The sequence below is a fragment of the Phoca vitulina genome, unplaced genomic scaffold, assembly GCF_004348235.1.
Source record: "Phoca vitulina isolate PV1807 unplaced genomic scaffold, GSC_HSeal_1.0 scaffold20, whole genome shotgun sequence".
Taxonomy (NCBI): domain Eukaryota; kingdom Metazoa; phylum Chordata; class Mammalia; order Carnivora; family Phocidae; genus Phoca; species Phoca vitulina.
In genome coordinates, this window is record NW_022589723.1 from 15,949,746 (window position 1) to 15,966,835 (window position 17,090).

Here is a 17,090-nt window from a genome sequence, read left to right on the forward strand (position 1 = left end):
CCTCATGCTTACGCCACAGTAGGAGAGGAAGAAATGTGGAACATTCAGAGAAGAAAACTCTTGTCTGTGCACACTAGGGAATATGGGTCCCCACTGCGGAAGCCCGAATGACCATTTTACCGAACGGCACATCCCAATTATACTCTGCTTAAAGGAAATTTGGGAAGTGCATTTCTCTTATGTTGGCTTCTGGAGAAAAAAGCAAAAACAGTTAACTTCTCTCACTGTCTCTTATTTGAGGAAATTGGATAATGTTAGGTGTATTGCTGTGGCATTTCCAAGTTTAGTTACATGTAAAGAGATTTTATTCCAATACTTTAGAAAATTGACACATTTTTAAATGACATTGAAACCACCTTACGTTAAATTTCCCAAATGATTTCCTATCTCACACAATGTAAAAATGAAGGAACGAGTAAAGTTATAGACCTGATTTCAGAGATTCTTCCAGTTTTTGCCTGGAAGAAAATTCCCTTTCTGTACTTTTCCCTGCAGAGGAGGATAGTCCTGGGGTCCTTGGCCTGCCATTAGCGCAAGTTATGGCTCATAGCTTGGCTTCATGGAAATTTAGGGAGTTGTATTGAGCAGAAGCCAAAATACATGATTCCAAAAAGTCAGCTCAACATAAATGAACAATGCAAAAAGGTAAAATTGGGAACAGATGGTTTTGCTTGGTAACCAACATTCATAATTTCATCTGTTTAAGCAGAGGCTAGGAGGCCACCCTTCAGGGCTATGTAAACAGGATTCCGGTACTGATTATTTTACTCTTTCAACGCGAAGATCCTATTGTTTTTAAATCTTTTGCAGATTCACAGGATATGAATTCTATGGGTAAAATTAAGGGTTCCCATTAGTACCTGTCACTGGGTACTAGCAAGAATGTTGCTAGTTATTAGCAAGAATGAAAATTCGTACCAGCTGGAGTTTGAAAAGCAAAATGAACAGTTTTATTGGTTGGGATTTAGTTTGTAAAATATTTATCCTTCAGGTAGTTCAGAAAAGTTTCTACATATTTTCCACATATATTCATATATTTCAATAATCCTATCAAATACATAGCGGCAGAGATTATAGTTATAAAATTCATAAGGAAAGTGTTAAAAAAATATACATCAAGGATCTTTAAAAAGTTCATAACTCCATTTCTAGGAATCTACCCTAGAGAAATATTTTGAAATAGAGAAGAAAAAATTTGTGCACAAAGATATTCAGCATAGAATGTTTATAATGGAAAATAACAGAAATATCAAAATAGATAAAAGCAATGGAATAAACTGATATTTGGTCAAGTATTATTTGACCATTAATATTACCAAGGAAATCTCAATATTTTATCCCCAAACATTTTCTTTATTATTTAAACCTTTAAAATTCTATATAAAGTTGAATTATGACTCTTTAAAAAATTATGCAAGGACTATCATCAGTTGAAAACAAGGGCTCAGATCTCTTAATTACTAGAATTCAATAATGCCATCCCTTAGTTCTCTCGCAGATGAGGAAATAAATCCTTCTACCTGAAAGACACCTAGTCAGTAGCACCACGCCAGAAATATGAATTGAATATTTTGTGCAAAGCACTGCCATGTGCATTTCAGAAAGTAAGGGTTGGAGAGTTCCAACCCCCAGGTGTCTTACAAAGGTAGGTGAGAGCTTGGACCTAAACCCCCCAAGGCAGTAGAAGTGGCAGACTGTCAGAGACAGGGGGCGTTCTGGGGCCTCTGAGGATGGGAACCTTCAGGTACCATGTCCCTAGGATGACAAGAGAGGGTGGCAGTGGACCTGCTCAGACTCAAAGTAAACTATGTTTTCGGAAGAAAATCCCATGGGAGAAGAACCCTTATAAAGAAATGATGAGCCACGGTTGTTTCCTCAGGGGCCTGTGTGGTCCGAGACGCCACCGGAAGCATGAATGATACCATCATTTCTGGGATGAACTGCAATGGTTCAGCAGCCTGTGGGTTGGGCTATGACTTCTCAAGATGTCGACATGAACCATGTCAATATGGGCTGATGAACAATTTCCAGGTTTGAACAGAAAAAAAAAAAGTTTATTTCTTTTTGCTATTTGTGTAGGTAAGTTGTATGTCTCTGGTGTCAGAATGCCAGGTTTAAAGGTTTCATTTGTAGAAAGTCATGTGTAGAATAATGCAACTTCTGACCTTGCAACTGATTAATTATTGGTCTGTTTGAATTCAGCAAGGAACAATTTGTGCGTGAGGGGAGGGAGCTCCTTAGACATTATGTGGTGGCAAATCCTGTGGTTACATTTACTGTGGTGGGGAGAGAACAGGCAGTTGTATGAATTGCAACACCAGGGAAAGATTACCACCCGACATATTGCATCTTCCAATCAATGGTGCCAGATTTCATGGTGGGGAGAAAGAGAGACTTAGATAGTTGGTATTTGGAATGCACTTCATGCATGGATCTCAGTTTTAGGAAAGCCCCTGACATGATCCTGGAGTGCCTGGAAAACAAGGCCAGGAGGGAAATTGTGAGTGGCAGAAGGGGAGGTAAATGAGGGGAATGGAACAAGAGAAGTTGGGAAAACTGTGGAACTTGAAACATCAATTTGTCTGAATGATTGGTGAGTGGAGGGAGAGGCAAATTTGTCATGAAGGCTTCATTCATCTATTTTAACAACCAACAAAGAGAAATTAACTCAGCCAAAGTCATTATTCCAAAATATGACTTAAATTGATAGAATCTCATCATGTCTCAGATCTAAAATTATATTTAATGAGCACAGAGAAAGCAAAGGTTTGAAAAGCCTCTACGTGCAGAAAGAACAAGAAAGGCAAAAGCTTTTCAAAAGACTGGGAAACAGCTGAGCCCTCCCCAAACCTTATTAAAATACCACTTTCTGCTCCATAGAATTTCCCATTGTCAAAGAAACATATGCCCCCATAGAAGGGGGGAAATGTTGTCAAAATCCTTGAAACCATTTCCTTCTTTATTTTTTTCCAGTATCTTCTGGATGTATTGTGGTGAGAATTTCCTATTTTCATAAACAATGACAACAAAATGGCCATTTCCATTTTGAAAAAACAAATATGAAGAACTCGAGAATGAAGCAGGGCAAGGGGGTTGGAATCTGGTTAGAAGCAATTAGTTTATAAAGGAGATTCCAAATCACGGAAAGTAGAAGGGGAAGCATTTGCATAAGATTTTGGCTTTGTTTGTTTGTTTTTTAATTGTCTGTTGGATGAGTCTCCTTACTTGAACATCTTTTCCCAAGGTCATGAGCATGGTGTCAGGGTTCGGCCCCCTCATCACTGCTGGCATCTTTTCTGCAACGCTCTCCTCAGCCCTGGCCTCCCTCGTCAGCGCACCCAAAGTGTTCCAGGTGACATAAGCCAAGAGCACGTGCTTCTCCCTACGTCTGTTTCCACTGAACGTGGATCAAGCTCAAATACTCGTTCTCACCAGCCATCATTTTCCATCATTTTCTGAAACAGTTTAACGTTTGCATCTGGCTCAAATGCTGTCTGCCACATAGTCAAGATCGATTCAAATAATATAAAGAATGATAAACTGCTGTGTTAACTTGTGCCTATATTGTGTATCACTTCATCTTTCTCCAAATCTTCTTGTTTGAATCACCTAGGGAAAATGACTGTGCATAGATATAAATGACGAATTTCTCCTCTTCTTTTCCACTAGGCTCTGTGCAAGGACAACATCTACAAAGCCCTGCAGTTCTTTGCAAAGGGATATGGGAAAAACAATGAACCCCTGAGAGGATACTTTCTCACTTTCCTTATAGCCATGGCGTTCATTCTTATTGGTTCGTGATTTTCTTGTGCTTACTGAAAGCTAAAGAATTCTTCTGATTACTGGTAGGGTTTTCCTTTTAGCTTGAGGAATTACCTGTTTTCTGTTTAATATCCCAATTGGGAATATTGGAGTCTGTCTAAGAAGGAAATGAGGAATCCTTGTGTGCAGACAGCCTTTGAGGACTTGAGGTAGACTTTGGACTTTAATCTCTTCTTTGAATCCGAATGTTGGAAATCCATCCAACCAAATGCAACCCAAATCCTTCCTCCAAGCTGCCTGATATCATCTAGTTCCAGAGCCTTCCCCAGGTGCCACCTGTCTCTACATCTCCTGGCCTGGCAGCTACCAGGAGAATTAAAGTGTCGTTTACAAAATGTTGGTCCATTGACCGCCTATATCAGAATCAGAATCACTTGGGGTTTGTTAATGTGTCGATTTTTCAGACCCAACCCCGGAGAGGGTAAGGGGATAAGGAATCTGCATGTATAGAAGCTCCTCAAGAGATCTGTAGACCACTGAGGTTTGAGAACCCCTTGCCCAGACTATCATCTCGGCTCCCTCTCCCTAAGCAATATAGAAATAGCTGCATAATCTTGGAGAGGCACATTCATCAACTTCAGCCTGCACATTCCTCATTCCTCCCTAAGGTGCCACCTTTGCTAGTGAGCATATCAGATGAAAATAAGTAAAACGCAAGGCCATGGTAACTCTGTCTAGAAGGGCAGAGCCTTCCTCAGCGCAGTGGCACCAAACAATAAAGGCTCCTCATCATCACATAAACTCAGGAAGTGACTGTAATTCCTGAATCCTCATTAAGATTTCTACAAGGTTGAAGAGGGGGAAGATATGACTATGTTTGTTAGATTTTTAAAAAATTAAACAAAAAGCGATTATGTACAGAAATGTTTCCATTACATAACTTAAGACCTCAAATCATTCCCCTATAATGCCTTTATGTGATCAAATAGCCAAAGTGTTAAAAAAATTGTATAAATTAAATATCATCCTTAAAAATGACTCACAACAACGTACATGAGCTTCATGGCAGCTATTTTTGCCTACTTCCCTGCTAGCATCTATGATCTAGAATCACACCCAGCTGCCAGTTGCATTTGCATCACTGAGGTTGATAAATGAGAATGTTACTAAATTATTTCTTATACAGCAAACCATTCAGCTAGGATTAAATTATACCAGATATTTAGCTACTGGGGTAAATATTTTTTTTGGCAAACCTTGAGAGGTAGAACTCTCTAGAAATGTTAAGAAAAGGGCAAAGGACTAGCAAGAGTTCTGCGAGTCAGGGAGAGCAAGTTAGGTATAGAAATTTCCAATTAAGCATTTCGGGTGCCCTGGTATTTCATTGATCTGTTGCCCTGTAGAGCTTTTTGCTTATATCCACAGCAGAGAAAGATTGCAGGATTTGGTACCTCTGCAAGAGCGACAGGGGAGTTTATCATCTGCCCAGTCGCCAAACCCTCCACCCACACCCATTTGAATGTTTGCTGGGTAGAGGTCTTGTCTATCGTCTATTTTCTCTCATCGGGAGGTTTTCTTGCTCCTTGCTTTATGGAAACCCTGGCTGAGAATATATTTTTAAATGAATGCAATCCCAAAGAAAAATCACTAACTTCTTAAACTTTGACAGATGCTAGCTATGTTTTCAATTTCCAAATAAAGTCAAGCTTCCAGGCTCTGACAGCTGTTCAGCCCCTGGTCTCATCACTCACACGGACATGCTCACTTGTGCTTCTTTCACAGCGGAACTGAACACCATCGCCCCCATCATCTCCAACTTCTTCCTGGCCTCATACGCACTTATTAATTTCTCCTGCTTCCATGCCTCGTATGCCAAATCTCCGGGTAAGCTGACTCTTCAAAACTAAAAGAAGCCTAAGCAGACAGTTAGTTTGTCTCAATAAGATGAAATAAGTCAGTGAAAAGTGCTCAATCTATGTTTATATGTTTCCTTATATCCTAGTGGGCAGCATAATCCACTTTATTTTGGTGAGTTGGGGGGGGTGACTTCTGAAATAGAAAAAGAATCATTTGAGCAATGGCCTTTTTGACCAACCGTAAAGTCAATTTTCTCCTGCGGCAATAAATTATTCATTGCAAGAGAAACCACATTTATTTCAGCAGTAGAAAAACACCATTTATTTCCAGGGTGAAAGTGACCACAGAAGTGGAATAAATGTATATATTTGAAACTTCCTTACTATCAATTTGTTTCCTGCCCATGGTGCAGAAGAGAAGGATGAGTAGTTCCCATAATTACCTGCTGAGTGCAGTCAATGCAGATTCGTGCTGACGCCGGTGGCATCCCTGCCCTCCGCAGACTGTGGGTGAAAGAGGTGCAGAATTTCACACCAAAGAACCTTCCCTATCTCGCCACCTCTCACCTCTGCCTCGCTTTCATCGGCTATTAGAATTCCTTCTGCCTTTCCACCAGAATAGATACTCGTCACTATTGACCTTCAGAAAGTTCTTCACCATGAGGGCCTTTATCAGGGATATGAACACATTTCTGTGTGGTCTGTGTGGTCTCGAGCCTCCTTCGGGAAACCTGCTGCCTGTAAGACAAAATATGGATGGAAGGGGAGCTTTCGTCCACCCAAGGCCACGAGGCTCCAGAAGATAACTGAGGAATTTTTATTTCTGTTGTGTTGTCTTCTTTTAAGCAGAGAACAGAAAGTTCTAGTCAGTGAACACAAGTCATAGAAATGTGTGTCTCCGTGCCATGTTATGTTCATCTTTGAAAAACAAGGTGAAGGGCGCCTGGGTGGCTCAGTCGGTTGAGCATCTGCCTTCAGCTCAGGTCATGATCTCAGGGTCCTGGGATCGAGCCCGACGTCGGGCTCCCTGCTCAGTGGGGAGTCGGCTTCTCCCTCTTCCTCTGCCTGCCGCTCTGCCTACTTGTGCTCTCTCTCAATCAAATAAATAAATAAAATCTTAAAAAAAAAAAAAAACAAGGTGAAATAATAGAGTAGGTAAGGGAAAGAGTGGGAAGGGAGAAGAGAAACGGGAAGAGAGAAAAAGAGAGAGGGGAAAAATAGCAGACCGCATAGAGACAGGTGGATACACAAAGCCACGAAATGACACACACACAGCCAGACTCAGAAAAATAAGGGCATTTCCAGGGATGTCCTCAAAGTGCTATTTCCATCTTGTAGCCATTTCAGAAATTCCTCCTGAAGACTTGGAAAGCTCTGTTGTATTTTGGCAACTCCACATTTAAAATGTACTTCACCCACCATCCAAATGCCCTTCAAATCAGAGCTTCCCCAGCCGGCACTGCTGTCTCCCAGCTTCTGCATGGCAGGAAACTAATAGAACAGGGGACACTCCCATGCATATATGAACTGTGAGAAATATTTTCACTGTAAAATGCAAAATCTTATTAATGCATTGGGTTTAAGAAGCCATTGGCGAAAAACGTCTCCCTCTTTTTCCATAGATTATTATTTCTGAGAGGGCAAGTACTATCCTCTTAAGGTAAAGACAGAGCTAGCAGGAATTTAGTGGCTAGACTTTTGATGATGCTCTGCCTTCTCCATGGGAACAATAAGTCCATTGTCTTAACTGCCTCTTTTCTTGGGCCACCAAGGAGTTTCTCCCCCTCCTTCCCACTAGACCCCACTCTTTTCATCTCTCCTGCCTCCTTTCAGCTCCTGATGGTATAGCTAGCAGAAGCTTAAGGTGTCATAGTCAGGGAAGACAACTGGGACATGCAGGACATACGAAGAGGCCATAAGTGACACGTTTTCTGTATTTCACAGCATTCTTATTTGATGTACCTTCCTAAGCCAGGGACCCGAGATCACAGAAAACTAACAGAATTGGGAGCTTGACCCAAAAGTTCTGATTTTTATTCTAGGAAAAACTGTTGCTTGCATGCTAATCATATGCGGTGGTATAAAGTGATAGTGTGAAAGTTTTTCGTATGCACCGAGATATTTTTTTCTTTCAGGATGGAGACCTGCATACGGAATTTACAACATGTGGGTATCTCTTTTTGGAGCTATTTTGTGCTGTGCAGTTATGTTTGTCATCAACTGGTGGGCAGCTGTCATCACCTATGTCATTGAGTTCTTCCTCTACATCTACGTGACTTATAAGAAGCCAGGTAAGATGAGAGGAAGGGTTTTTGAAAGCACTCCCTAACTAACCATTCATTCAACAAATGTTTACTGAGCAGCCCCTATGTACTTAGGTGTGCCATGTGAACGGTGGATATTAATAATATAATACAGCATAATAATAGCTAACCATGTTGAGCACCTATTATTTACCATGCCCTCATTGAATCCTCACAATAATGCTATACATTAGGTATTATTAGACCCATTTACAGATGAAGAAACTGGAGTTCAAAGAGTTGACCACTTGCCGAGGTAACAGGATGTGATGGAGTTGACATTTTAAGTAGAGTGTATGATACCAAACCCCACACTCTTTCCATTATATCACCTTCTAAAAATCCTGATAAATAAGATATAGTCCCTGTCCTCAAGAAGTTCACTGACCCGGGCGCCTGGGTGGCTCAGTTGGTTGAGCGACTGCCTTCGGCTCAGGTCATGATCCTGGAGTCCCTGGATCGAGTCCCGCATCAGGCTCCCTGCTCGGCAGGGAGTCTGCTTCTCCCTCTGACCCTCCCCCCTCTCATGTGCTTGCTCTCTCTCATTCTGTCTCTCTCAAATAAATAAATAAAAAATCTTTAAAAAAAAAAAAAAAAAAAAAAAAAAAGAAGTTCACTGACCCCCACAAAAGCAACTAACCATAATGCAATATAGTAAGTACCATGCAATGGCATGAGAAAATTACTGAGAAGAGGAGACAGAGTGATTAGCTCCGACTAGAGTTGTCCAGGAAGACTCCTCTGGCTCATGGCTTGTATTTCCAGAGCCAACACTCAGTAGGTACTTAATAAATATTTGTTGAATGAACAAATAAGCTACTTAAAAAAAAGACAAGAGACTAGGGGTTGTTTAATCAGATAGAGCCTGGGAAGGTTATTCTGGGCCGAAGGAGAAGCATGAGTGAAGTTAGAAGGCATGCAAAGACATGGCATATGTAGGAAGCTTCAAGGCCTGTAACATGGATGGAGTTTTTGTGTGCTAAGGAGAAAGGGCATGAGGTAAGCCTGGAAGAGTAGGTTGGGGCCAGATAAGTAAGAAACATAAATGTCATGCTAAGGAATATGTGAACAACAAGAGGCTGCCATAGATCACTCAATTATATCTGAACTTCGGATGTTAACTTTAGAATCAACGAGAAGGATGGACTGAAGCTGTGGTACAGGGAGACCCAGTCTCAGGAGTCGGACAGCCCCAAGCCACCCTCATATGTCCCTTACCTGTACTGCACAGGAAAGTAGAGAAGAAAGTAGAGAAGAAAGGAGAAAGTAACTAACTGGAAGGGATTTTTTTCCTGTTTTTCTTTATTACTTTAGGCATCAGGCATAATTTATGTATGGTAAAATTCATCCTTTAGATGTACAGTCTACAGGTTTTGACAAACTTAAACAGTCTTGTAACCACCATCACAATCAAGACAGAGGACATTCCCATCATCACTAAAAGTTCCCTTTACACTCCTATGTAGTCGATCTCTTCACCTCAACTTAGCCCCTAGTAACCACTGTTCTGATTTCTCTCACTATACCTTTGCCTTTTCAGAATATTACATAGAATCATGTAGTATGTAGCCTTTGTGTATGCTTCCTTTCACTTAACATGATGTTTTTAGATTCATCCATGTTGTTGTATATGTAAGCGTTTTGTTCGTTTATGTTGAGTAGTATTTCATTGTATGAATATATCTCGAATTTTTAAAAAATGCATTCGCCAGCTGATGGACATCTGGGTTGTTTCCAGCTTGGGATGATTATATATGAAGCTGTTATAAACATGCACACACAGGACTTTAATGTGGACCTCTGCTTTCATTTCTCTAGGAGTGGGATATCTAAGAGTGGGATTTCTGACTATAAAATAAGAGTATGTATCTTCATAAGAAACTGCCAAACTGTTTTCCACAGAAGCAGTGTCATCTTTTATTCCTACCAGCAATGAATGAAAGTCCTCATTGCTCCACATCCTTGTCAGCACTTAGTATAGTCAGTTGACTTAAAAAAAAAAAAGTTCTAATAGATGTATAGTACTATCATTTTGCTTTGCCTTGCATTTTCCTGATGACTAATGATGAACATCTTATTTGCCATCCGTATATCTTCTTCAGTCAAATGTCTGTTTAAATCTTGTGCCCATTTTTTTGAGTTGTTTATTTTCTTATCATAGCAGTTGGGGAGTTCTTTATGTATTCTAGATGCAAATCCTTTAGCAGTATGTGTTTTGCAAATATTTTCTACAGGACTATGACTTGCCTTTTCATTTTCCTTACAGTTTGTTTTGAAGAGCAGATATTCTTAATTTCTATAAAGTCCAATTTATCATTTTTTGCTTTTATGATTTGGTTTTTTGCTTCTAATCTATCTTTCCCTAATCCAAGGTCACAAATTTCTTCTAAAAGTTTAAAGCTTTACATTTTAAATTTATGTCCATTATCCAATTTGAGTTAATTTTTATATATGGTGTGAGGAATGGTAAAAGGTTCATTTTTTTACTTGCAAATATCCAATTGACTAGTAGGATTTTTATTACAATAAAATAATCTAAGGTATGCTAAATACCTGGTGCTAATTACCTAGTCAACCCTTAGGCAGTATTAATCCTTTTTATCTCCAGGTAATTATTCCCCACCATTTCCCTGACTCTTCTGAGCAAGACTAGGGAGATTACTCCATCTGCCATCTGGAGTAAATCTGTACATTCCCACCAGAGACTTCCTGATGGGAGGTTCCATCTAATATTTATTTATTTATTTATTTTTTCAAAAAAGGGTAGGGAAAAAAAAGGGGGTAGGAGATGGTAGTACTTAATTCCTTCATTACGAAGATTAGGTCCTAAAAGATCAAATTAAAATGCTTGCTGAACCCTCTTCATGGATACCCAAAAAAGTAAGAATTCCTGAGCTGTTCAGTTTTACTATTCAAAATATAAAGATGGCTGCACACGATCCATGTCTACAGAAATGACTCTTTTCAATTCAAGAATTTGTGAAGACCTTTTGAATTTATTTAGAGGCTGACCATTTTTCCATGTCTATCCACTCACAATGTGGTTATCACATAGCCTCTCCCACCAGGCAAAATTTCTGGGGCTGCAGCTTTAAAGTCTGATCCTTAACGGGAAAGAGCCATCTCACTTCTAAGAATTCATAAAGTGTTCATAGAAGGACACATTGCTCTTTCTAGGAAATACTACATCGTGTTTTCTCTAATTTGGGCACTCCTCACTGATGACATAGCCAAGGAAAATCATAGAAGGCAATGGCTTATAAAAATTATTCACAGTATACAGAGGGAAGGTCAATGCTTTTGATGCCAAATTCTTCTGTTGTCCACAGATGTGAACTGGGGCTCCTCCACACAGGCTCTTTCCTACGTCAGTGCGTTAGACAACGCCCTGGAATTAACTACCGTGGAAGACCATGTGAAAAATTTCAGGTAAAGTTGGCTTCTCAGGCATCCTGGTGTCACTCCACATTAGAAGTGGGTTTCCTTTAGGGGAGACAGATGCACTCAAGTAGTGATATGCTTTATGGGTACATTCTAAGACTAGAGAGTCATACAAACCTGCCTCATTTTCCCAACAACATCTCTGTGAATGAGGGTTCTTCTCTTCCACTCTGAGCTATGCCCACTCCCAGCTATAAACCGTCATAATGTTGGGTGTCACCTTCCATGCACAGAGATAGAGAGGTGATCTCAGGGTGTGATTTCAGAGAGATGCCCCCAAACATCTTAATCCTTGGTGCTGTCTCCATTCAACTTAAGGTTCTGTGGCTTACTGAATCTCTTAGGAAAAGTAACATTTTAAACTCTTCATTAGTTATATCTTATTTTGAATGGAACCCCAAAAAACAAGCTTTGCAAGGAGGATGAAGGAAAGCAGCATGAAGATACCAGCTGGAGAGTGCCAGGTTGTTTGGGGATTTAGGACAGGGTAGTGCCTGGAGAGAAAAAGACAGGGGGAACCCAGGACTACCTTTTTCTTACTTCACATTTTTGCCATCACTAATGAACTAAGAATACAAAGATGGCAAGATGAACAGGTAGGATGATTCAAGAATTCTGATGAGAAACCCAAAAAATATTTAGGGGAGAGGTTGTCCCAGTTTGCCAAACCCTCCATTCCTGCCATTTCCACTGGGGTTGTTCTGGCTCATAGGCTTCTGGCAATGGCCAGTTCTTACATATTCTTTTCTCCATTTCCAGGCCCCAGTGCATTGTCTTAACAGGGGGACCTATGATAAGACCTGCTCTCTTGGACATTACTCATGCCTTTACCAAGAACAGTGGCCTTTGCATCTGCTGTGAAGTCTTTGTGGTAAGAGACACTTCATCCCAGGAAGGTGCTTCCCTCCCTGCTCACCTTGTGTTGTTTTAGGCAAGCCAGGCGGGTACAGGCAGTGATAGGAAAATGGCAAGGCAGTTTGGACAAGAGCCCTTTTCCTTGATTCATAGAGCAAGGACTGGCAAGGGCTGTGATCCTGAATTTAAACAAGTGGAGAAAAAGTGTTTCAGATTTCATAGGAGACCAACTAAAAGTGATAAATATTTCCAAATGATGGCCTTTGAGACAAGAAAAAGAGAAGTGGCTCAGAAATAAAATGAAGACATTTGAGGTGGTAGCTGTCCACAGAAATATAAAAGGATGGAATGAGCCAGAGGGTGCTATTATATAGATTAACTGATGAGGAGAAAACCAGACATAATATCCTGAAATGACAGCACATAGAATTTAGATTAAATACTTGGATAAAATTGATGACACCACAGATATCTAAGGAATTAAACCAAGTTTCCCATGCCTTGGATAAACATTCAGAGATGAATGAGTTCCTTTTGTTCAGGAAGTATGTGGTAGACTAACGGTAACTTACTGGTGGTTTTCCCAGGAGGCATTCAAAGTAGATGCTAAAAATTTAACCATAATTATTGACCAATCACCAATCTCTAAAGTGAGGAGAAAGCATTAAAATTATAAGAAAATAGTAAGCCTAGGTCCTCCAAACCAGTCTATCTCTGCTGTGTTCCCATAACAATCTCACTCTCTCTATCTCTGTCTCTGTCTGTCTGTCTCTCTCATACGCATGCACACGCCACTCAAAATCCTTAGCTACTTCAATGAATTATTTTTAGTACATACCTGTTCCTCGAAGCATTTTCCTACAATTTTTCTTGTTTGACCTATATTACAGCCTAGTGAGGCAGAAAGGAAAAAGAATCTCTGTTTTCATTTTACTGGATGGAAAAGTAAGATTTAAGAAAATGAAATTCTTGCATAGGGTCACGTGACAAGAAAGTGACAGAACCGGGGTGTCAGTTCAGGCCACCCAACTGTGCTCTGTGTTACCTCATGAGAAGAAAATCTTAGCAGGCTTGTGTCCCTGGGAGTGCCGATAGAATCGGGTGCCACCACCGAAACTTCCAACACCTGCCAGGGAGTAGGGCTGACAGGAAGCCATGTCATTCTGGGGCTAGTTGGCTGTGCCATGACGTGGGGATAAATTTACCACACATCGTCCTGACCAGCAGTTAAGCATCTTTTTATACTTGGCAATACTCTCAATGCTATATGAAGCAATTGGTCATATTCTCCTTCCTCTCGATGCTTATATGCTAGTAACTGAGACAATATAACTTAACACAATTATCCGGAAGGGAGTGGAAGGAACCCTACTTACTACATAAGATTGACAGGATAAGTAATGACCAACTGTGACTCCAGAGGATTTTTAAAAATCTTCTCTCATATTATAAACTTTGGTGCCCTGGATTACTGAATTTCATTTTGGCCAATATAATACAGGGCTGGTTTTGATGGAATAAGCAGTTTGGGGTGTTTTTCTTCTCTAGCAATTTAGAGAAAATTTAGTTTAGCAGGCAATAAAATATCTTTAGGACAGGAGAAATGAACTGAGAGTATGAAGAGTCATATATTGGCAAGGGAGAAAAGGTCTTTTCATAGAGACAGGAGATACTGCTTTTAATTAACCCTTTGCTGCTTTCACTCTAATAAAAGAGTGTGATTGTGCGATATCATATGAAGTAGGCACCTTTGTGCCTCCAATAGCCCTGTTGTCCGACATGTATATTGGACCATGTTATATATCACTGTGCTGGTCTCTGAGTAAGGCCCACGAGTCATGCTCCCAGGTTCTGAGCTTCTCTTGGGGACAGAAAATAGTTACTGCATCAGTTAATGACTTTCCAGGTAGTTACTGTCTGTGAGCCCCTGAGGCTGCAGATGCCGTCAGCATCTTTCAACTCTAGGCTCAGTCATCAATCATCTTTGCAAAGAAACAGATGGAAGGGGGCGTGGGGAAAGTCAGCTGCATACCCTTAGAAAACTTTTTCCAAAAGTTTTCCAAACTTTTTCCAAAAGTTGTTGGTAGTTGGGCCAACCTTATTGGAAGGTTAAATAGGAATGATGATCTTGAGAGGTGACAATGCAGTTCTTAACTCTGGGTAGCTGGCTTCTGAGAAACAAGGTCAATTCTGAATCACTATTTGCCACCTATTGGCTGAATCACTGTTTGCCACCTGTTAGAGTCCCTTAGGTACAGAATTTAATCTTTCTGGGCCTCAGTTTTCTCTCTTTCTTTATAAAATGGGAATCCTAATAATAGCAGCATGTTGTAGAGCTGTTGTGAGAATTCTATCAGGTGAGTTTTCCAGGGCTCGGCGCAGCACCTGTCAAATAGTAAGTGCTCAACTAATTGTACTTGTTACTGTTGGAACTGCTATTTTCATCACCATTATTTTTGGTATACCATAGTTGCCATTTTCACTCCAAAAATATATCCCTTTCAACAAAAACCAGAAACATGCTTTCTTAGGGAAACCAGATCCTGGCACGGATTTTGCACTTTTTTAGGTATCCAACATGATCACAATAGAACAGTGAGCTACATATTCCCTCTGACTAATCATAGGACGGCAGGCTCTGTGCTCTGTCCCTCTCGTGGTTATTTCAGTGCTAACTTGAAATGCGGTTACACTACAAGGAAGGAGCAAGACCCAGAGCTCACTAGAATTTCATTGCTAGTGGGTAGATGGAAAGCGTGTGGCTACAGCTGCCATTTTCTACAGCAAAGGCTTTTTTTTTTTATTTTATTTTATTATGTTATGTTAGTAACCATTCATTACATCATAGTTTTTGATGTAGCGATCCATGATTCATTGTTTGTGCATAACACCCAGTGCTCCATTCAGTACATGCTCTCTTTAATATCCATCACCGGGCTAACCCATCCCGCCACTCCCCTCCCCTCGAGAACCCTCAGTTTGTTTCTCAGAGTCCATAGTCTCTCATGGTTCGTCTCCCCCTCCGATTTCCCCCCCTTCATTTTTCCCTTCCTACTATCTTCTTTTTTTAGCAAAGGCATTTTTAAAAGATTAGACATCATGGCCCTCAGAGCTGCTGAAATTGAAATGGATAGAGTTATTCTTTTTGCTGGACCCCAAGCCCCCACTGTGTCCTTCCAACTCTCCAACTAACTCTTACACTCACCCATCAGAACCTCTTCCTCCTTCTTGCTTCTTTCCTACCCAGCCTGAACATTTCAGAAGTACCTTTCATCATTCAAATATGGGCACCTTTTTTTAAGGAATCCAGTAGGTAACTTACAATATTGTCTGCTCTTCTCCTTTGAATTACCACGTGAAAATCATCAACATACTTATATCCCAAGAGGCTTTATATTGAACAAAAGTAATTTTCTTCTTCTTCTGTGCTTCATTCCTATCATCGCAGAAAGATCAGAGGGAGTAGGACTCCGCATTTCTAGTATCTTCTCATATTGTCAAGCATAGTTCAGTGTGGGGGTTCAGCAACAGGCAAGTATTAAGTAAGGGGTTGCAAACTCCACTGATTCTACCCTGTGTACCATGACCTAAAAACACACTGTTTTTCTTTGTCATTCAGTTTCCTCGCTTATTTATAGGAGTTAGGAAGACAATAAAACCAGTCATTGCAATAACTTAGTTTGGGCTCATGGAACTTTTTTTCTCTGGGTACACTATGTTTGGTTCTAAAAATTGTAAGATGCCAGCTCACATTTCTCTTCCCCATATGGGAAGGCGTCCTGCGGGCGTCAACAGAACCTCACTCATATACTTCTCAGGTTTTTGTTTGTTTGTTTTTGTTTGTTTTGTTTTGTTGTTGTTGTTGTTTTATTTGAGAGAGAGACACAGCAAGAGAGGGAACACAAGCAGGGGGAGTGGGAGAGGGAGAAGCAGGCTTCCCATCGAGCAGGGAGCCCACTGAGGGGCTCGATCCCAGGACCCTGGGATCATGACCTGAGCCGAAGGCAGACGCCTAACGACTGAGCCACCCAGATGCCCCTATACTTCTCAGTTTTAGTTTAAAGGCAGGGTATTTTTCATTAAAACAAATCAAAGACAAATATACCTTAAAGATGGAAACTTGATCCAATTGATCTGGGATTTAGAATGCAAATCAGAAAAAGCCTTTATTGTCCCCCAAATGCAACATTTACCTCTTTTCTAAATGTTGTTTGTCTTAAAATTGCAAAAGTCTTTCAAGTGTGCAGTGGCATCTTTTATTAAGTACATTTTGTTTTCCTGGTGGCTAAAAAAATAAAGTTTTTTTTTAGATTGCTTCTATTTTTTTATTTTGAAACATTAAGAAGAATATTAGGTCAAATCATGAAATTTACATTTTTGTGGGTCAAAACTGTGGAACACTGGCAATTTCATATGATTAAACTATATAAAATTAAATGACACCCATATTCTACTTATTGTAATTAATGACTGTTAACATTTTTGTCACAGATGTTCCTACTCACTTTTAAAATGGAATAAACCATCATCGCTCAAGTCCCTGTTATAACCACTTTGCTCATGGCTCTCTCCCTCTCCAAAGGCAATGTTATCTGAGGTTTATTGCTATTCTTCTACTCATTTCACCTACGTGTACCAAGATGTAGATCTATTTTGATTAATGTTTCCTACTCTTTCACACCCTTTAAACCTTGATTGTCCTGTTCTTCCCTCTCACGGTAAAGGAGATGACAGATAGTTTTTGACCAGCTTCCTCATGTAGATCCCCTTTTAACAAAATTTCACCCTTACTGTGTCCCTTTCTCTTTTTTCTTAAAATTTATAAAATATTATAAAATATCTATATTTATAAAATATCTTAATAAAACCTAAA

General features: G+C 40.1%; 1 protein-coding gene across 2 annotated transcripts in view; it reads left to right on the plus strand.

The window, feature by feature from the left end:
• The window catches only part of SLC12A1 (solute carrier family 12 member 1), an 85,812-nt gene that overhangs the window by 30,828 nt on the left and 37,894 nt on the right, over positions 1-17,090 (plus strand). For both annotated transcript variants that reach the window (XM_032417447.1, XM_032417448.1), the window contains exons 10-16: positions 1,880-2,031; positions 3,245-3,352; positions 3,670-3,793; positions 5,545-5,646; positions 7,754-7,909; positions 11,251-11,350; positions 12,122-12,233. In XM_032417447.1, the coding sequence (XP_032273338.1) occupies positions 1,880-2,031; positions 3,245-3,352; positions 3,670-3,793; positions 5,545-5,646; positions 7,754-7,909; positions 11,251-11,350; positions 12,122-12,233 (854 nt within the window). The remainder of the gene's footprint in view (positions 1-1,879; positions 2,032-3,244; positions 3,353-3,669; positions 3,794-5,544; positions 5,647-7,753; positions 7,910-11,250; positions 11,351-12,121; positions 12,234-17,090) is intronic.